This window comes from Myotis yumanensis, unplaced genomic scaffold, assembly GCF_028538775.1.
Source record: "Myotis yumanensis isolate MYYU_CA2020_CCGP unplaced genomic scaffold, mMyoYum1.0.hap1 SCAF_6, whole genome shotgun sequence".
Taxonomy (NCBI): domain Eukaryota; kingdom Metazoa; phylum Chordata; class Mammalia; order Chiroptera; family Vespertilionidae; genus Myotis; species Myotis yumanensis.
The window spans coordinates 59,032,511-59,054,534 of NW_027223757.1; the positions used below are offsets into that span (position 1 = coordinate 59,032,511).

The following is a 22,024-nucleotide window of genomic DNA, read 5'->3' on the forward strand; positions in this document are numbered from 1 at the left end:
GGGAGCTCCCCCCTATCAGGCACAGAGCAGGGCTGATCAGGGGGTTTGGGCACTGCCCCCTGTCACGCTGATCCCGGTGCCGGGAGGCATATCACCCTTTTACTATATAGGATAGAGGCCTGGTGCATGGGTAGGGGCCGGCTGGTTTGCCCTGAAGGGTGTCCTGGGTCAGGGTGGGGTTCCCCACTGGGGTGCCTGGCCAGCCTGGCTGAGGGGCTGAGGGCTGTTTTCCCGCTGGCAGTTGACTAAAAGCTCCCAACTGCTCCTTGTTTTCTTTTTTTTTTTTTATTCTGGGCCAGCTTTAGCTCTGAGGCCTCACTGCTGAAAACATGGATACAATGTTGCGGTCCGGGGCTGACTGAAAGCTTCTTATTTGCAACATAGTAATAGTTGCTTAGAGTTGCAATTGAGAGTCGGGCAAGTGAGGCGGGGAACGTTGGAGTCTGCAGTTCCTGGAGGAAGCAAGCCTCCCTGCTCGCTTCAGTGCATGGCTGCCGGCCGCCATCTTGGCTGACAGTTAATTTGCATAAGGATACGCTGATTAGCCAATGGGAAGGGTAGCGGTCGTACGCCAATTACCATGTTTCTCTTTTATTAGTGTAGATGGAATCAGGGTCTTCCTGGCTGGTGAGATGGGTAACGAAAGGTTGGCTTTTCCAGGGAGGTTTGTTGTTTTTTTACTCTCGAATGCATTTTCTTCTTGAAAAAATGCAGTCACCTTGGAGATTAAAGTTCATTATTCTTAACTGTGACAAATATCCAGAGCCTCTGTAAAAGGGAGGCCTACGTTTAGTGAACTTTTATAAAAATAACAACATTACAGATTTCTGTGATATGTTGGGATCTCTAATATGTATACTTTAAGGATTTCATATCCTTATATTTTTAGAATGTAGTATTTAGTGTTTATCTTGTTCTCAAATTATGTCAGATGTTTTTTATATGAGCATCACACAAAAGAAAGCCCCTGAGAAAGCATTTAGAATCACATCTGTACTGCTGAAGTATTTTTTCATTTTCAGTCACTAATAAATGGAATTAAGTTCTTATTACTGGCAGAGAATATTTGTGGAGAACTTTGTTTTACAAGCATACTTCATTTAATCTTCAAAACAGCATAATTATGTGGTATTATCCTCATTCTGTGGGTGGGGAAAATAGATCTGGGAAGGTTTATTGAACTGACCAAGGAGTTACTAGGTGGTAAGTCTTAGTTACAAACCCAAATCTTCTCACTGTTCAACATGTTGTCATCCTCTTCACCAAATAAAAAAGCAGAATTCTAATTAATTTAGAGAAAACTTACATTTTCCTATTTCGAATACCTTGGCACAAATGACTTGAATATCACAGTTTTGTCCAGTGTTTATTAGGCACCATGCTAATGCTCATGAAGCCCATGTTCGAAGTTCTGACTTGTCATCTTCTTATAAAGTTAAAAATGTAAATGCTGATATTACCATCCTTTAAATTAATGTCAAACAATTCCTTATAAACTATTGTTATATCATTTTTATGGATCAGAATATTCTTTACCTTTCTTTAAAAGATTCCAAACCTTTCTTAATAAAAATATTATATTAAGAGCTCTAAATAACTAAATATTATAAAATCAGATTTTAAGGAACAAAATGACTAAATAATATTATGGATCCACTTGTTAGAATGAAAAATAATATATTTGGTACAGCTTTTTTCACTTTACAATATTACTGTTTATTTTTTAGCCCCTAAGAAACCAAGTCCTAAGGGTCCATCAAACAGAAAGGAAGTCCAAGTGGGATTTCGCTCCCAGAGCCTGAATAGGGAGCCACTTCGGAAAGATATTGATCTCGTTACAAAACGGGTTCTTTCTGCAAGACTGCTAAAAATCAGTGAATTGCAGAATGAAGTGACTGAACTCCACATCAAGTTAGCTGAGCAGCTAAAAGAAAATAAGGCTTTGAAAAGGCTTCAATACAGACAGGAGAAAGCCCTGAATAAGTTTGAAGATACAGAAAATGAAATATCACAACTTATTACTCGTCATAACAATGAGATCACAGCACTCAAAGAACGCTTACGAAAATCTCAGGAGAAAGAACGGGCAACTGAGAAAAAGGTGAAAGATGCAGAAGGTGAACTATTTAAGACAAAATTTTCCTTAAAGAAACTGAAAATGATCTCTGAAGCTAGACACCTACCTGAGCGAGATGATTTGGCAAAGAAACTAGTTGCAGCAGAGTTAAAATTAGATGACACTGAGAGAAAAATTAAGGTAAAATTTCTACAGCTTCTACCTATGTTGTATTATTTTTCATTGGATATTTAATGTGCTCTATTAAGATTGCTTATTGCAGTTCATCATTTGAAGACTTTTTTAGTATTATCTTCTCAGTAAGAAATTAGGAAAAATTTAACCTTATATATTTAAGAGAAAGATGCAAAAGATTAAGGGCCACATGTTAATAGATGAATGTTTAATTCTGTGGGTCATAGTAATTTGGGGGAAATACAGTATTTGGTTATCTGATTGTTTCTCTAAATTGAAAATACTATATAATAGCTGTAGTGTATGAAACCGACATTTTGGAGCCATTGTATAAGAAATGCCACATACGTTCTGTTTTTACTCCTCTCAACATTTCTGAAAGACATCTTTTGGGCAGGTGTGCCTCTACTCCCCAAAATGAAAACTGATATGAGAGGTAGGTGGAAGAATGTTGAGTTATTAGTCTGAGAATACAGCAGATCTTTATAAATTTTTTTTTCTTGAAATGAAAGAGGAAAATGGTACTATCCCATCACTGTTACACAGGGAACTTATATTAGACTAGAGGCCCGATGCACGAAATTCATGCAAGAGTAGGCCTTCCTTCCCCTTGACTGCCGGCACCAACTTCCCTCTAGCACCCAGGACCTGGGCTTCCCTCTGGCCACCTGCAGGCACCCGGGACCTGGGCATCCCTCGCAGCCCTGGCTTCGTCCAGAAGGATGGAAGGAATTCCAGTTTAATTAGCATATTGTGCTTATATTATCATAGATACTACCTTCTAGCAATAACACATCAAACAGAAGCCCTGAGTTAGGACTTAGAATTGCTAAGAATTGCCACACAGTTTGGAAAACAAAGGTAAGGAAAAGGTATGGGAATAATGCCTGCTGAGAGAGCTGTCTGAGGAAGGACAAGTCAGAACTGTAAATGAATTAACTTTTTGCGATGTATTTAATACATGGCTGAAAGGGTATTTTTTAAAATCATAAATGGAAGTTAGATTTTGTCAAATGCCTTTTCTGCATCTATTAATTTCATATCATTTTTAAGCTTCAGTTTGTTCATGTGGTGCAACACATTAATTGATTTGAGGATACTGAATCAGTCTTGCATCCTGGGAATAAATCTCACTTGATCTAGGTGTATGACATTTTTAATGTATTGCTCAGTTTTGTTTGCTTGTTGAGGATATTTGCATCTATGTTCATCAGGGATATTGACATAATTTTCTTTTTTGTGGTTTTGGTGTTAGGGTAATGCTGGCCTCATAAAATGAGTTCGGAAGCCTTCCCTCATCTTCACTTTTTGGAGTAGTTTGAGAAGGATAGGTATTAATTTCCCTTGGAACCTTTGGTAAAAATTCTCCTGTGAAGCCATCTGATCCAGGGCTTTTTTTGTTGGGAGTTTGAATATCAAGGATTTGATTTTGATAGTAGTTATTGGCCTATTCAGATTACCTGTTTCTTCCTGATTCAGCCTTTGAACATTGTATGTTTTGAGGAATTTGTTCATTTCATCTAGGTCAAGTAGGTCAAACTTGCGGCTCTCAAGTTTGACATGCTTGGTCTAGGTTGTAAAATTTGTTGGCAGATAATTGTTTCCTATTATTTCCTTATAGTCTTGTATTTCTGTGATATCAGTTGTCACTTCTCCTGTTTTATTTCTGATTTTATTTATTTGGCCCCTCATTTTTCTTGATTAATCTGGGTAAAGTTTGTCAAATTTGTTTGTTTTGGGAGAATCAATACTAGGTTTTCTTGATTTTTTTTTTTTACTCTATTTTGTTATTTCCAATCTGATTTTTAAAAAAATATATTTTATTGATTTTTTTACAGAGTGGAAGGGAGAGGGATAGAGAATTAGAAACTGATGAGAAAGAAACATCGATCAGCTGCCTCCTGCACACCCCCTATTGGGGATGTACCCGCAACCAAGATACATGCCCTTGACCGGAATCGAACCTGGGACCCCTGAGTTCACAAGCCGACATTCTATCCACTGAGCCAAACCAGTCAGGGCTCCAATCTGATTTTTATTATTTCCTTCCACTACTCATTTTGGGCAAAGTTTGTTCTTTTTCTAATTCCTTTAGGTGTAAGGTTAGATTGTTTGAGATTTTTTTTTCTTGAAGTAGATGTGTCTTGCTGTATATTTCCTTCTTAGAACTATTTTAGCTATGTCCTATACATTTTGGGTCATTATGTTTTCATTTTCATTGTCTCAAGGTATTTTTAGTTCTTCCTTGATCTCGTTACTAAACCATTCATTGTTTAGTATCATGTTATTCATTTCCATGTGTTTAGTGTGTTTTTCAGTTTTCTCCTTATACTTGATTTTTAATTTCATACCATTATGATCAGAGAAGATGTTTAATATGATTTAAATCTTCTTAAATATTGACATTTGTTTTGTGGCCTAACATGTGGTCTATCCTTGAAAATGCACTTGAAAAGAATGTATATTCTGCTGCTTTGGGGTGAAATGTTTAAAAGTATCAATTAAGTTCATATGGTCGAATGTGTCATTTAAGATGACTTTTTGTAGTTGATTTTTCCTTCTAGATAATCTACCCATTGAAATCAGTGGGGTGTTCAAGTCCTCTACTGTGACTATTGTTGATCTCTCCCTTTATGTCCCTCAATATTTGCTTTATATACAGGGTGTCCCCCCAAAATGTGTACACACTTAACAGTTGATAGTGCAGTTGATGTTTCTTTTCAGACTTAACCCATTGAAATCAACAATTATTCTAAGTGTGTATACATTTTTTGGGGACATCCTGTATTTAGGTGCTCCTACGTTGGGTGTGTAGATGTTTACAAGAGTTATATCCTCTTGTTGAAATGGCCCCTTTATCATTATGAAATGCCCTTCTTTATCTGTTTGAACAGCCCATGTTTTAAAGTCTATTTTGCCTACTACAAGTATAGCTATCCCAGCTTTTTTCACTTTCATTTGCATGAAATAACTATTTCAATCCTTTATTTTCAGTCTTGGTGTGTCTTGCAATCTGAAGTGGGTCTCTAGTAGGCAGTTTAAGTATGGGTCTTGTTTTTTGATCCATTTAACTACCCTGTGCCTTTTGGTTGGAACATTTAATCCATTTACATTTAAAGTAATTTGTGATAGGTATGTACTTTTGCCATTTTGTTCATTGTTTTCTGATTGTTTTTGTAGTTCTCCTTCCTTTCTTATTCTCTTGTATATTGTTGACTTTCTGTTCTGTTGTGTTTGGATTCCTTCTATTTCTTGTAGATTTTTGGTTTGTGGTTATCATGTGCTTCATATATACCAAGCTATGTTTATTTCTGTCTATTTTCAGTTGAAATCACTATATGTTTTATTCACCTCCTCTCCATTTATGTGTTTGTTATTATTTTTTTACTTCTTTTGTGTGTGTCCCTTAATTTGTTGTTCTCATTACACATGATCTTCCCACTTTGCCTCTTAACCTTTGTATTAGCTTTGTAGTTGGTTAATCTACTGGTTATCAAGTGTCTTTTTCAGTGAGAATTTTTTTCCTATAATATTCATATTTTGTATCTTTCATAAGTACTTAAAGAAGTTTCTTTAACATTTCTTGTAATACTGGTTTAGTGGTGACAGACTCCTTTATCCTTTTCTTGTCTGGAAAACTCCTTATCTCCCTTTCTATTCTAAATCATAGCCTTGCTAGTACAGTAATCTTGGTTCTGCCAGTACCTTCTCATCTGCAGTTTGTATTGAAAAATCTGCTGATAGTCTTATGGGACTTCCCTTGTATGTAAATAATTGTTTTTCTCTTGCTACTTTTAATATTCTTGCTTTGGCATTTTACTCATATGTTTCATGTGGGCCTTTTTGAACTTCTTGGACTTGTATGTCTATTTTCTTAGCCAGGTTAGGGAAATTTTGGTCATTATTCTTTAAGTTTTCAATCCCTTTCTCTCTCTCTCTCTCTCTCTCTCTCTCTCTCTCTCTCTCTCTCGTCTTTCTGATACCCTTGTAATGCAAATGTTGGTATCCTTTATGTCCCACAGTTTCCTTAAACTATCTTCATTATTTTTTCCAATTATTATTTCTTTTTGCTTCTGATTGGGTGCTTTCTGCTACCATGTTACAGTTAGCTGATTCAGTCCTCTTTCATCTAATCTGTTGTTGTTTCCCTTCCCCAATATATTCTCATTTCTGTTACTGTATTCTTCATTTTTGACTGGTTCTTTAATGGTTTTTATCTCTTTGTTGAGGTTCTAAGTTCATGTATTCTTTCCCTAAGTTAATTGAGCATCCTTGTAACCAGTGTTTTGAACTCTGTATTGCTTTTCTCCTTTTTGTTCAGTTCTTTTTGTGGACTTGTGTCCTATTCTTTCATTTGGGACATGTTTCTTTGTCTTCTCATTTTGGTTTCCTCCCTTTGTTTCTGCTACATTTCCCAGATCTTTATTTTTTCCTTCTTTGTGCTACTTTGGGATTAATTTGTTTTTTGTCTAGTCCAGCCGTGGGCAAACTACGGCCCGCGGGCCGGATCCGGCCCATTTGAAATGAATAAAACTAAAAAATAAAAAAGACCGTACCCTTTTATGTAATGATGTTTACTTTGAATTTATATTAGTTCACACAAACACTCCATCTATGCTTTTGTTCCCCCTCCGGTCCAGTTTAAGAACCCATTGTGGCCCTCGAGTCAAAAAGTTTGCCCAACCCCTGGACTCTAGTCCATTGAGGTGTAAAGTTAGGTTGCTTATTTAAGGTCTTTCTAAATTCTTAATGTATGCATTTATTGCTATAAAGTTTTCTTTCAGAGCTGCTTTTATTGCATACCATAAGATTTGGCTTGTATTTCCATTTGTATTTGTTTAAAAGAAATTTTTTTTTGAGATAATTTTTTACTTCCCTTTTTTTCTTTGACTCAATAGTTGTCTAAAGTGTGTTGTTTAGTTTCCACTTAGATTTGTAGATCCTCTCATTTTTTTATTTTGAAATCAGTTTCTTGCTATTTTGGCTAGAAAATATAGTTGGTATGATTTCAGTCTTAAATATGCTTGGATTTGTTTTGTTCAATTATATGATCTTTTCTGGAGGATGTTTTATGTGCACTTGAGGATGTGTATTCTGTTGCTGTTGAATGGCATGTTCTGTTATCTCTCTTAAGTTCAGTTGTTCTAAAATGTGGTTCAATGCCAACATTCACTTACTGATTTTCTGCCTGGCCAATCTATTCATTGCTGATAGTAGGGTATTAAAGTCCCCTAGTATTACTGTATTGTCTTTTTCTCTGTTAAAATTCATTATTATTTGCTTAATATATTTCAATGCTTGGGCATTTGGAACATAAATATTTATGATTGACTGATACATCTTCTTGATGTATTGACTCCTTTATCATTATATAATGATCTTCTTTGCCTCATGTTACCCTTTTGGCTTGACGTCTGTTTTGTCTGATATAAGGATAGCTGCCGTCTTTTGATTTCCATTTGCTTGGAATATCATATGCCATCCTTTCACTTGAGTCTGTATGTGTTTTCAGAGCTAAAATAAGTCTCCTGTTGGCAGCATATAGTAGGGTCTTGTTTTTTTACTTATCCACCCACTCTGTACTTTTTGATGGATAAATTCAATACATTTATATTTAAATTGATTATTGATATGTAAGGATTTACTATCACCATTTTACCTTTTGCTTTCTGGTTATTTTGTCTTTTCATCTGATTCTATCTACCTTTGTAAGTTTGGTGGTTTTCCATGATGAGTTGCTCAGTCTCCCCACTTTTTTTATGTTACATATCTCTGGTTTAGGTATTTGCTTTGTGGTTACAATGAGGTTTACATAAAACATCCCAAAGGTAAAATAGTCCTTTTTCTGCTGATAGCAGTTTGTTTTTATTCACTTATAAATGTTTCATCTTTTTATTCTCCCCTCTTATATTTTTATATCACAAATTATCTTTTTATGCTGTGATTTTGTTACCAAGTTGTAGTAGCTATAGTTAAACTTTATGCTATAATTGTTTAGTATACTATTTTTAAAAAGTTATAGTTTTCTAATTCTATTACCTTAATCAGAGTTTTGTGTACCTGTGTGTGTGTGTGTGTGTGTGTGTGTGTGTGTGTTTGTGGTGTTTTTTTTTTCTCATTTCAACTTGAAGAGCTCCTATGTTTGCCAGAGCCTTATTTCTCCTTCATATCTGAAGGGTAACTTTGCTAGATGGAGTATTCTTGGCTGGCAATTTTAGTCTTTCAGTCTCTTGAATATGTCTTTTCATTCTCTTGGCCTGTAGCATTTCTGCTAGCAATTGACTGATAGCATAATGCTTGTAGGTTACTGGGAACCCCGCCTCCCTCCGGTTGCCTTTAAAATACTCTGTCATTAACTTTTGACAGTTTTTTGTTTGTTTGTTTTTTTGTGTGGTTTTTTCCCCTTTTTTTTCCTCCTGTATTCCCCCATTCAATCTTGTCTGCCACAGACAGACAGAAAGGGCAATGACACTTTTTTCTTGCATCTTAACTTTTGACAGTTTTAATATAATGTGACTTAGAGAAGGTCTTTTTGTGTTGAGATAATATGGTGTCATATTAGCTTCATGGACTTGAATGTGTAGTTCCTGTCTCAGGTTTGGGAATTTCTCAGCTATTATGTCTTTAAATAAGTCTCTGCTCCCTTTTTCCTCTTCTTCTTTTTGGTTCACCCATTAATTTTGTGGTGGCTCTTTTAATGCAGTCTAACAGTTCTTATAGGGTTTCTCCATACCTTAGTTCTCTTTCCCATCTGATTTGCTCTATTTCTAGTGCTTTGTAATGCATTCATAACTGTTACTGAATTCTCTAGCTTCAGAATTGTTGGTTCTTTTAGAATTTCAGTATCTTTGGTAAAGTACTTCTTTCATCCGTTTTATCCCAAAGTCATTGTATTGCCTATCTGAGTCTTCTTATAGTTTGTTGGATTTTCTTCATAACAATCATTTTGAATTCTTTATCAGTGACATCACAATATTCCATATTTTGGTCACTAGAATATTGTCATTTTCTTTTTGTGATATTATCATAATTTTTCATTGTCTGATGAAAAGTCCCTCCTCTGCTGCATTTGACATAGTGAACACCTTGGTTCACTTTGATTCGAACAGTTCAATAGGTTCTGAATTAGGAACCTTTCTTTTATTAAAAAAATTAAAAGCTATTGGGGAGGTTATGTGGCTTTAGGTGTGCCCATATAGGGGGATCCTCAGAGGTCTGTGGGTGGATCTTTTGCCAGTATCCTGTTGCCTACAGGAGGAAACATGTTCCTTCAACTCTCTTTGTCTGCCTTCTTCCCTTTCCTTTTCATCCACCTAGTGAGTCTGGTCTCTTCTTAGAGCAACGGGTTTCTCCAGCTGCAGCATGCACAGCAGGGCAGACCTTTCCATTCACTACCTTCACTGCCTCTGCCAGAAGGGTTATGCTGGCCTACCTCTGCTGCCCCTCTCTGGCTCTGCAGCCTTCTCTGAGACCCAGTCCACCCACTTTTGGGTGTACAGATGGATGGATCTCTTGAGTTTCCTGGTGTGCTGGGCAGAGAAGCACTTTTGTTTCATTATGGATGTCTGATTAGTTGTAAGTCCAAAGGGAGAGAAAAAAGGAATGACTCAAGCCACCATGATGCTAACATTACCTAAAAGAAAATGTTTTAACATAAATTCTTTCATAAACTTCATGAAACATGTTGAAGCCCATGGAACTGCCCATTGTTTTTATTTAAAATATTTTGCAAGGTAATCTCTGTGCCTTGAATAGTGCTGTGTAATTACAGTTGTCTTCGTATCTGTTTGGCCAATGATTCTCATCACATCCTTTAAACTTTCTTTTGCTCCCAACTTAAATCACTTTTCATGTACGCTTCAGACAAATGCTTAAGAAATTATTTATAAATCATTGTGAAAAGCAAAGAAAGGAATAATAGCTAAGTATTAAATTGTTGGTCAGTCTATTTTATAGCTTATTTTGTTTATGAACACTAATCTCAGCTTGGTTTCCATGTCTTGTACAGTACTGCTAAAAAAAATCACTTTGATGCTAAGTGCATTGTTTTATTGTTGAATTATTTTTAAACACTTTTTAAAATGTGTACACATATCATAGGAACTATCAAAAAACCTTGAACTGAGTAGTAACAGTTTCCAACGACAGTTGCTTGCTGAAAAGAAAAGGGCATATGATGCTCATGATGAAAATAAAGTTCTTCAAAAGGAGCTACAACAACTGTATCATAAGTTAAAGGTAAGCATTTTATTTTAAATCATTATATTCAACCTGTAATATTTATTAGGTGAAAACTTAATATTTTATACAGTGGTACAGTATAATTTACAAAATTCCAATATCATCTTCAGCACTTATAGAGGCAAGGTTTGTTGTCCAGCCACCGTGGCTCAGTGGTTGAGCTTGACCCATGAACTAGGAGGTCTTGGTTCGATCCCTGGTTGGGACACATGCCCCGGGTGCAGGAGGCAGCCAACCCTCATCATTGATGTTTCTGTCTCTCTCTCTGAAATCAATAAAAACATATATCATTACTGTATTCAGTGTTTCATTTTTGACATAACTTATTTAAGTTATAAAATCCTGGAAGAAAATTATGGAAGCTAGAGTTTTTCTGTCACATGGTTGAATAATTCAGTGTTCTTCCTCAGATAACCCCATGCTTAATTATTTTTAAAGTTATTTTTAAGTAATGCCCTTTCATTTTCATAGTTTTTAGAGGAAATATTCGAATTAGTTACTTCGTTAAAACAGGTATTCTTTCCATTCTCTCCTGAGCTCATTGATGGGTTGAAATGTGCAAAATTTAGTGTTTAGACATTACCTTGCATAGAATTTTTACTCTTTTAATCAAATTATCAGAGAAGGCTATAGTCCCAAAATGAACAAGAATACTTTTCTTTTTTTTATAAAAAGATCTAATTTTTAACTTAATAATTTATAACTCACATTTGAGAGACACTAATTAAATTCCTTGTCTCTGTTGCTGAGCCTGGAAGACAGTTTAGGTAGGACAATACTAGCTCTATCAGGTAGGAATGGGTAGAAAATTAATTTTGCCTTATTTTCTCTCATTTTTTTAACTGCTATTACATACTGGATTTTGTAGGGAGAATCATTGCTCTACCCTAACCTGAAGGTCCTAGAGACATTCCTTCCTATAGTTAGGTAGTTATAAAGGGAAGCTGAACTAGATATTCCAATTGATAAGTAAAGTACCAATTGACAACATGAGGATTTTTGTTTTAAACTGAGAATATATGTACTTAATCGTATTGGGTTTGTTTTCAGGAAAAGGAGAGAGAACTGGATATAAAAAACATATATTCTAACCGTCTACCAAAGTCTTCTCTAAAGAAAGAAAGAGAACAAATATCAAGAAAAAATGGTATAGTAGCTATTATTGTTGAAAAACATGTGGTAGCTGTTACTAATAAAATAAATTCTGAAATGGAAGGCAAAGGGGAAAGAACTTCATTGAAATAAAATTTAAGTTTCCTTTAAACTACTGACTAGTTTAATATTAAATAGTTTTCAGAAATTCTTTCAACTTTATAAAGTTTTTCTGAGTTCACAAGTTATATTTTACATAACTTATAAAAAATTTTCTTTATAAGCATACGCCAAACTAGATATTATAATGTAATGAACCTTTATTTACGTATCACCTCATGTTAACAGCTGTACATTTTACTAATTCGATATTTTAGTATAATGAATCTTTATTTACATATCCCCCTAACTTTAACAGTTATACATTTTACTAATTGTATTACTTTTCCCCAAAGTATTTTAAAGCAGTCATTTCATTCCTAAATATTTTGTTATTGTTATGCAAATACATTTATCTTTTTTTAAAATAAAGGTATAATTTCCCTCTTCTGTAAATTAAAAAAAGTTAAAAACATAAATTTTGAAAATGCTTTAATAGGATTTACCTGTCAGAATTGTTTGCAAGTTATGTAATTGCCAGTAAATCCTAGAAACAAAAATATTAATGTGAGTAGTCTTGGAGCTGAGCAAAATATGCATTATCTCATTTAGATGGTAAATATACATACGAGCTGAATTCCATATATCTTAGCACTGTTTAATACAATTAGAAAAACTTTTATAATTTTCATGGTGTTTCAAGCTGCATGCCAGAGTGATTTTACATACCAGTGTACAAAAGGAGTGCAAACCAGTGAAGACTTCACGCTGGAAGAATCTCCTATTATTCCACAAACAGTTATGTGTTATGAAAACAAATGGGAACCCGAACTTCTTCCTTTGGTGAGTTCAGCAGTATGATTGGATACCCAATTCAGGGTTTGAAGTTATTCCTACAACACAAAATCAAACATTTTTAAATTTCAGCAGTGACACTAATGCTACATCTGTAAATATGCAACTCGCCTTTCAAAGAGACAGATAACATATACATGTATATTTTATTAAATTGCTGTGGATTGACTCTTAGTTCACATTGCATCTTTCAGATGCTTCAGAAAGGTTGATTGTACCATCTGGGTTGGAAGTAGAAGGGAAGAAAAATTTACCAAGTGTCTTACCTTGTGTGTACCAGAATAGTCCCTCAAAATCCTTGTTTTTATGTTTAAAAGCAAATTATAATAGCTTTCAAATGATTTATTAGAATTTGACTGCATTTAATTTGGGGGGCCTTCTATGTAATAGAATGTTGGAAGTTAGATGAAAGCTGAGCAAAGTAATTGCCATGAACCTGACTTTATACCATTCAAATTAGAGTGACATTCCGTGGGTCTGTGTTGGACCTTCATTTCATAGGACTTAACGTTCTGAATACCAGAAGGTACTTTTCTCCAAGGGGTTTTTCTCGTTTGAAATCCAAAGGAAACATGTAGCAGAGAGCCATCGTATTTTACATAATCCTTTATTTTTGGGCCTTTTGTAAGTTTTCCCGTGACCCTGAGATCTCTTCTTGAAAGGATGAACTTTGTTCCTATGAATACTCTAGTTTTTTATTTTGCTTTACAATTTAGACAAGTTAGCTCTATCACTGAGACTAGACATCATGTTAATTTTTCTTTTCAAAAGAGTAAAATATGGAATAACAAAGTAATTCTTTTTTAAACATTTTTATTGATTTCAGAGAGGAAGGGAGAGAGATATAGAAACATCAATGATGAGAGAGAATCTTTGATTGGCTACCTCCTGCACGCACCCTACTGGGGATCGAGCCCGCAACCTGGGCATGTGCTCTTGACTGGAATCAAACCCAGGACCCTTTAGTCTGCAGCCAACGCTCTATCCGCTGAGCCAAACCATAATTCTTAACTTAAATTTAAGAGAATAAAAATATTTGGTGTTTAGAAGATTGAGTAGCAGGAACAGCAACTTGATATAGTGAAAAGAGGATAGCCTTGGAATTAACACTGCTTTTTAGTTAAATTCTGGTTCTGACTTTTGAGTTGTATGACTTCTTGGAGTTGCAATTTCCTAATTTATACAGTGGGGGTGTGTTACCTTTTAGGGTTGTTGTAGTAACTAATAATGAAGTTTACGAAGCTCTTTAAGACTGATCCTAACACTTTTAAAGGGCCTCAGCAAATGGAAGGAAGTTAAAGTACAGGCCAAGTTGCTTTTAGAAAGAGACTCAGAATACAATGGCTCAGATAGAGTGAAGGTCAGTGAGTGGTCCAGAATAGGTAGACAGCTTTATTTCATACTTTGTCTTACTGCTCTTCCATCTTAAAGAGTGTAGTTCTCTTCTCTATGCTTAAAAATGGCTCACCACCCCTATGAGAAGGAGGAATAAGAAAGTAAAGGGCAAGCAGCTTTTGCTTTTATACATGTGATCAGAAGTTGTATACATAGTACTTCCACTCCTACCTTATTGGTCCCGTCTAGCTGCAAGGGAGGCTACTCAGTGTTGTCTCCAGTTAAGCAGCCCTGTTCTCTGCTAAAACTCAAGTATTTTGTAACTAAAAGGGAGGAGGGGAAGATGGATACTAGGGGACAGTACTCAACTAATACAAGTCTACTAAAAATACTAATAGACATTTTACTCTTAAGAAAAATTACACACCTGAAAGGGGCATCAGAAACTAGGAATTTAAGTTGATATTTTTATTTGATTTAAATATTACAAATTTATTAACTGAAGGCTTTGGGCCTAAAGGTATAGGTGAGACTCAAATCCTAACATAAACTTGAGTCAGTAATTGTCTCTGCCTGTGTTATAATTCAGCACCATCTCTGATGGCCTTTATATTTAGTTAATAGCTTTTCTGGTTAACTGAATTAATCAGATTTTGTTGTGAAATGTACAAAGCAAGGATATTTCTGAAACTTGTTTCTTCAGAATTTTATGTAGGGTATTGACTTATACTAGAGCAGCGGTTCTCAACCTATGGGTCGCAACCCCTTTGGTGGTCGAACAACCCTTTCACAGGGGTCGCCTAAGACCATCCTGCATATCAGTTATTTACATTATGATTCATAACAGCAATATTACAGTTATGAAGTAGCAACGAAAATAATTTTATGGTTGGGTCACAACATGAAGAACTGTATTTAAAGGGCCAGAAGGTTGAGAACCACTGTACTAGAGGCTTGGTGCATGAAATTTGTGCATGGGTAGGGTCCCTAGGCCTGGCCGGCGATCGGGGCCAATTGGGACCTTCATGCCGCGCCGCCCCCTGGTGGTCAGCACACATCATAGCGAGTGGTTGAAGTCCCGGTCATCAAACTCCCGAGGGGACAATTTGCATATTAGCCTTTTATTATATAGGATTGGTTTTGATATAGCTTATAAATGCTTCTTTAAAGTAAGAAATAAACCTGTGTGCTTTTGCAGCATCTTTCAAAGGATGTTACTTCTGACTTACTGAAAAACTTGCTTTAATTTCTCAGTTGGTATTACGCTTAATGGGAGAGAAATCTACAATATTTAAGTAACCTCTCCTTTTTTTTAAACAATGTGTAATAGGACCTGAAATCTCAAGAGAAAGATGAGCATGAAGAAGCAGGAATTCTAAACCCAGTTGAGGAAAGAGAAGAAAATTTTGTTAAAGATCAAAGAAGCCATGTTGTAAAACAAGAAGTTGAGAAGCTGGAGGATGGTGAGTTTGTTTAAGCAAGTGATGAGTCAGCATCCCTTGGGAAAGGGCTAACATCCCCTAATGTCTTCCAGCTGAAGAGTGAGTTGGATATACAGAACAAGAAAAGATTGATACAGTGGTAGGGAATAATGACAAAGTTACCTTCAAAAATTCAGGCGAAGGGAAAAAATTTACTTGTATATTAATTAAAGTTTGATTAAGATATGACTGAAGTACAACTGCTTTAGTGTCTTGACCTTGAAACTCTCTAGTCTAGTGTGTAGACTAGCCCAAGCATTAAAATTAATGAATTGTGAGGTCCTGAATATATTCCTATAATTTTTCATTGATTTTAATAAGTTAATCTTTAACATGTTCAACCATTAGTGTGGAAGTTTAGTGAACCAACCCACATGATTTCAGATACTATACATGAAGCTCAGGAATAAAATTATTTCCCTCTGGATAAAAGGTCTTAAAGATATAGATGTATTTTATTATGTAGTAGCCGCTTACAGAGAAATCCTTTTTTCCCCTCTTAAAGTTAATGGAACATAAAATTGTGAGTACTGGTAATTGTTACTTAAATTAGTGTATAGATTTAAAACAATGTAACAGTTGAATAGAAGCTATTTTTACATCACTGTTGGCTAATCCAGAAAGGATTATGCTTTCACATGTTAAACTATAGAATAGACAATTAGGTGTTCTGTTCATTCCTTTCTAGGTACCAGGAAAAGGAATAAAGTAATAGACTGTCACTTTTCTTTGTCCTTTTTGACTTATATTTTTCCTGGAGTTCATATGGAATGATTTCTTCCATCAGTAAGAATGTTTGCCGTTCTTACATATGTTAATATTTTTAATTTGTTTACCTGGAAATCATTTCAAAATTATAGCAAAGTAGCAATAGCCAAAGAACTGTTTTTCTCCAAATAAGGACAGTCTCTTAATATCATTTCATTCCAGTATAGTTTTCAACCTCAGTAAATTTTACTTTGATACAACCCATTTCTCTAATCTGCTGTCTACATTCGTTTTATCAGCTGACACAGTATTGTCCTTCATAGTATTCTTTAAAATATTTCATGAGATTGATACTACTGATGAATACAGACCCATTTTTTAAAAAATAGAATGTTCATTTGTAGTTTATCTGAAGCTTTCTCTTAATTAGATTCAGGTTAATGCATCTTCTGTCAGAATATTACGTAAGTGATGTATCTGTCTCAGGATATGACATCCATTTTTTAAGTTTAAGATAAGTCTTCCCCATCCATCCCACCACCCTCCTTATGGTGTCCATTTTCAATATACTGATAATGCCCAAATTAAATAAAGACTGTTGTTTTGTAAAAGATGAGAGTTGAGGTTTTATGTTTAAAAATATTGACTGTTATAAATTTCAGTTTTAAAATTTGATTTCATACAGAATGGGAAAGAGAAGAACTTGCTAAAAAGCAAAAAGAAAAGGCATCTATGCTGGAGATAGAAGAAAAGCCAGCATTGGAAACTGGAAGATACCAAGTGGAAATGTTCCAAATTCAAAATATTGATGAAGAGGAAGAAGACAGACTAAAGAGAGAACTGCTGCTTGCTAAACTGAAGGAAATCAGCAGAGAACAAGAGTCTCTGAATCTAAAATGTCCTTCTCTGCCGTTGCTACCTGATTTGGAATCTAAGCTGCACTCCCCAAAGAGAAGCCCCAAACCATACCTGTTCTCTGACTCCTTAGAGAGATTCTTTAATGGGCATCATTTACAAGACATCAGTGTTTTAACTGCAAAAGGAGATGGTCAGACTCCAGGAAGTATCAGGAGCCCACTCTCTCCAAATGAGCTTGCATTTGGCAGCTATGTGCCTTCATTTGCAAACACAAGGAAGTCCAGTCCGTTTAGTCAAAAAAGTAGCCTTTTGGATTTCCAAAGAAACAGTATAGAGAAACTTAGTAGTAAAGGCAGTGCAGATTTAACCACAAGAAGAGAGAAAAAAGCCAGTCTGATGGAACAGCTATTTGGTACCAGTGCCAGCAGCACCGGGTCCTCTAAAAGCAGTGACCGGAGTTCTCTCGCTGCCAACAAGGGAGACTCTGACCCTTTAAATGTTCTCCCTGGGGACAAAAGCAGCAGGGGTGGAGAACTTGATGAAGATGACTTTCTCCTCAGTGAAGGAAGAGGTTTTAATCCAAACAGACACAGATTAAAAAAGGCAAACCATAAGCCAGTTGATTCTGTAGAAGATGAAATTGAAGAAGCACTGAGATGAGTAACTAGGATATACATTTTTTTTCCAATTTTAAATACAATATTTTAATAGTGTATGTTATAAACATTTAGACTTTTTAATATTGAAAAGTTCTTATTAAGGAATGATTTTAATAGATAAATACCGTGCAAATAAAAATAAGTAGAGTATATCACACCACTTAGCTAGTTTGCCAAGTATGAAGGAGGTTCTTTTGAATGAAACCAAAAATAGAGATACATATCTTAACTTCGTTTTTACTTTATTTACATATAGGTTCTACCTTTTAAATCAGCTCTTTGGGAAGTTTAACTCCATTGGAGTTTATTTTCTATTTTTAATTCCTATTTATTTATTTGTACTTAGCTCAGTGAGAATATAACCAAGAATAGCCTCCCTGCTGATTATTGAATGTAAATTAAGGGTGAGAGACTCTGTTGGAAGTGTTGAAACTCCCAGGTGGCAGAGAACGGGTGCTACTTCGGAGCCTCGTCTTTACTGGATAGGGGTGCAGGTCCCTTTCTTATATGGCAAGTCAGAGCTACTTTTAAGTGGAAGCTGTCAACATTGGGAATTCCCATTCCTTTGGAAGGAACCAGAGTTAAGCACTACTCATTTCCCAATTATAAGTCCCATAAATCACTTCCTAAAACTGCTAACATATTAGGTTCAATTCAGAAGACATTTGTTTGCATGGACAATTCTCCTGACATGGCTTCCAGTGTAAACAGTAATTCCTCTTCTTGTTCTCCTAAATTATTTAAATCTGAGATTTCATTCTACTATAGAAAGATTTTCAACTCAATTATGTTTCCAAAGTAATGTAACTTGGAAATTTTAAAATATATACTATGAAGATTTGAACTTACGGTCAAACGAAAGAGAGAATGATAGTGTAATACAATTGCAGTTAAAGGAGTTTTAGAAATGGGATTTCTGACTTGCAATGTAGGGGGATGTTTTACTATTGAAATGCATTTGCTTTAGTCTTTTGCTCTTTGTAGTTCACTTTATCTACAAAAGATTTTATGACCTTGGATTATGCTGGGTATGGTTGGTCTGTAAGTAGTAATACATTACCAGCCAAGGAGAGATTTCTGTTAACAATTAAAATGGCAAGTGGTAGAAATAGTGTGTTGAAGAAAGAGTAAAAAAATGTAGATTGGCACTTATTCTAAAGCGAGGTGGTTTTTTTATTTTTTCACTCAGTATGATTTCTAATGCCAGGCATACTTACTGATGAGGGTGCAAGTTTTATCTTGAGTCCTTATAAATGCTTATTATTGACTATAATTTCATAACTGACACGACTTACCTGGCTAGGTCTCTAATTAAAAGATATACCAGCTGTCTTTTAAATTGTATTCCTATCATTTATTGGGAATTGAATCTCCCCAAAGTGCTAAACTGTATTTTTAAATGTTTTAATAAATACATTTTTATATCTGATGTAAATACACACTTTGTGTAGTCTAGTATATGTGAACCACAATATTGTAATGCAGTTCTTGATAAAATATTATATTAATTTTGTTCATACTGCTAGTTTTTCTGCCAAAAGTATTCTAATATTTAGGTTACTTTGTCTTACAAGCTTTTAAAAAAGCATTTTGGTAAAGTTTTATATTCAGGTCATTTTAATTACTCTCTTACTTTCCTCTACCTGGTGTTTTCTAGGCTCTTTAACCAGATGCAAAAGACAGAATTATTAAATTTAAACCTAAAATTAAGTCATAGACTTAGAAGCATTATGGTCTGAAGCATTAAAATTGGAGATTAAAATGTATAGAACAGGTTTTTCTTTATGAACAAACCATAGAGAATAAATCATTTATTTCTAAATGTCAAGTGAAATTTGTTATTTGTACTCAGAACTTTTACTAATAAAAGTTAAAAACTATAACTTGTTGTTTGAGTGATACTTTAGGTCCCTTAGGAAATATATAATGGAAACAGGGTTAATTTTTATTTCATTATTCACATTTTTTAGCTGAATTTGCCCTAAATCAGATTAGTATGCTAGTCTTATCAGATAATTATAGTTTTAATTAGCCTTTTTACCCTTAATAGCTATCATAATGACAGATATTCCTCACAATATAAAAAAGTGGGGATAAAGAACTAAATTGAGTCATAAACTTATTATATGGCTGACTTGCTACTGTTTTTATTCTCTCCATCTCATATTCAGACATCCTAAAACCTTATCCCTTGTTGGTTATTAGTTGTGTATCTGCCTGATGAAAAGGGGATGGGAAACTTGTATTACAGTAACAAAATGGACTTTTTAGGATTAAAGAAGGTACCAAAAATTGTCAAGGAAGGATCTGCCTTTAAAGCTTTTTCCTTTCTACACAGTAAATGCTCCTTTCACAAGAAAGTCCCCTATTATATCATTTGAAAGTGCTCTTTTAGTAAAGAGCATGTATTCATTATGAGTGCTTCCTGGGTGTGTTGCACTGCATTAGATGCCAGGAGAGTAAGACAGACCTGTCCACTGCCCTCACAGAGTGGATGCAGAACATGCTGGGCCACCCCTGCCCACCCCCCATCCTCCCTGAGTGTCTTTGGGTTTCTCAGCTGTTCAAGATTTCTTAAAGCACTTCTTAAGGTGGTTTTGAGGAATAAGTGAAAAACTTAGGTTAATGTTTGGCTGGGTGTCTGGTGTATCATAAGCATTCAGTAAATATCAGCTATTATAGCTAATTACTAGTCTCTTTCAGGACATAATTTTAAAAATAAAGCATAGACTGACTTCTGGTCAAGAAAATGAAGTAGGTAAATTCTGTCCTGATTCCTCCCATAACCACATCAAAATTATACAACAACCATCATTGAGAACCACCTGAAGACAAGTTAGAGTTCTATAACTAAGGTAATAAAGAAGCCACAACAAGCGTAGTAAGGGGAGGAGACACACAGAATGGCAGGCTCCATACCCATGGGGCAGTAATTATGAAACAGAAGGTACAGCTTGGCTGCAGAGGCATCCCTAAGGAGCAAGGGTTCCCAGTTCCACATCCTCCTCCCCAGCCCAGGGCCCCAGTGCTGGGAAGAGGAGTCCTCATAACATTTGGCTGTAAAAACCTGTGGGGATTGCTTCCAAGTGAGATGAATAGTTGGGAGTACCAGGCAATCCCAGGCATATGGATTAACTCACAGCCTCACTGGCTCTGGGCTCCAGTGTAGGACAGCAGCTTAAACAGCATGGGCATATAGGGAGAAATTGAATTGACTGGCGTCAGGATGAGGGCTAAAAGGGCAGGCAGGGCTCAGGGCGGCTCTTTCTAAGGACAGAGATGCTAGCAGGTGCCATAGCTTTTTGTTTTTGTGTGTGTGTTTTTTGAGCCCCCCCCCCCCCCCCCCCACTCCACCCCACTCAATCAGCAGGTGCAGGTGGGTGCCAAATCTGAGCCTTCCATTAACCGGCTAATCCCACCCCACCTAACTCATGTTCCCTGACAAACCACTTCCAGCAGCTTTTCCCATACACAAGTTGCCTGCCTTGGCTCACACTGTAGACTTTCCTAAAATCAAAGGTTCATAAACCCTAAACAAGCAGCAGCTGACTATGGCGTGCTCTGTACCTCTTGCTAAACAGCCCCAAGACTGGCACAAGGGGGAAGAAGCCTTAACTGGTACTATAACTCCCATTTGGTGGCCCAAGCCTGGCATTATCTGCAGTTAGTGTTGCCCAGGTATGTAGCTTCAACTAAGTAGCCACCAACCCAGCACAAGAGGCTGCTGGCCTTAACTCACATTGTGGTGCTTACCAAAGGTCCGACGCATGGCGCCAGTGGCAGCTGGCTTCACTTTCCAACATAGCCTCTCCCAAGGCCTCCAAGCCCAGCCCAAGAGGCAACCAACCACAGATAACTGTAGCTACTTCTAGTCTCAAACCAGGAATAGGCAGCTGACCTTGGCCTGCACCAGAGCCCCTCTCAGGAACTTCCAGAACCAACACATCCAGTGGATGGCTTTAGGTCACAGCAGAGCACTACCCACCTCCACAAAAGATGTGTTTGAAGGGCAGACTCCACTGGCACCATAGCCCCACTAAACTGAGTCCTGCTCTGTGGGGTAAGCCCCCACACAACAACTTGTCTGCTGTAGTCACAGCCAGTCAGCCTGAGGGTCAATGATGTGCCAGCAGCGGACAAGCTCAACTAGAGCAGGAGGACACAACCCACCTGAGAGATACTGGAGCACCTGGTTCAAGTAACAAGGAGACTCTATCACTGAGCTCACAGGATACCTACTACTTACATTGCAGACAGATCATGAGAATTCTCATTTCGTATTACACAGTGTTTTACAAAGTATCATACTTTAAAAAGATATTAGCTTGTAAGAACATGTAATAAATAACTTCAAAATGCAATGGGTATTTAATTTTAAAGCGTGCCTTTAACATTTACGTAAAACGTTTTTTGTACTTGTTCAATAGAAACTTATCTGGCCACTG

General features: G+C 36.1%; 1 protein-coding gene and 1 long non-coding RNA gene across 6 annotated transcripts in view; one reads left to right on the top strand and one right to left on the bottom strand.

The window, feature by feature from the left end:
- Positions 1–19,421, top strand: part of LCA5 (lebercilin LCA5) — a 44,183-nt gene extending 24,762 nt beyond the window's left edge. For all 4 annotated transcript variants that reach the window (XM_070418195.1, XM_070418197.1, XM_070418198.1 and 1 more), the window contains exons 3-8: positions 1,728–2,257; positions 10,352–10,489; positions 11,543–11,639; positions 12,387–12,526; positions 15,204–15,336; positions 16,748–19,421. In XM_070418195.1, coding sequence (XP_070274296.1) covers positions 1,728–2,257; positions 10,352–10,489; positions 11,543–11,639; positions 12,387–12,526; positions 15,204–15,336; positions 16,748–17,580 — 1,871 coding nt within the window. In that variant the 3' untranslated portion in view covers positions 17,581–19,421. The remainder of the gene's footprint in view (positions 1–1,727; positions 2,258–10,351; positions 10,490–11,542; positions 11,640–12,386; positions 12,527–15,203; positions 15,337–16,747) is intronic.
- LOC139012371 (uncharacterized) overlaps positions 10,330–22,024 on the bottom strand; it is a 64,785-nt gene continuing 53,090 nt past the window's right edge. Inside the window, exons 2-4 of one of the 2 annotated variants that reach the window (XR_011471854.1) lie at positions 12,413–12,576; positions 12,190–12,230; positions 10,330–10,757 (exon numbers count right to left, since the gene is read on the bottom strand). This is a non-coding gene — a long non-coding RNA (uncharacterized lncRNA). The remainder of the gene's footprint in view (positions 10,758–12,189; positions 12,231–12,412; positions 12,577–22,024) is intronic. The other variant, XR_011471853.1, reaches the window with a different exon arrangement.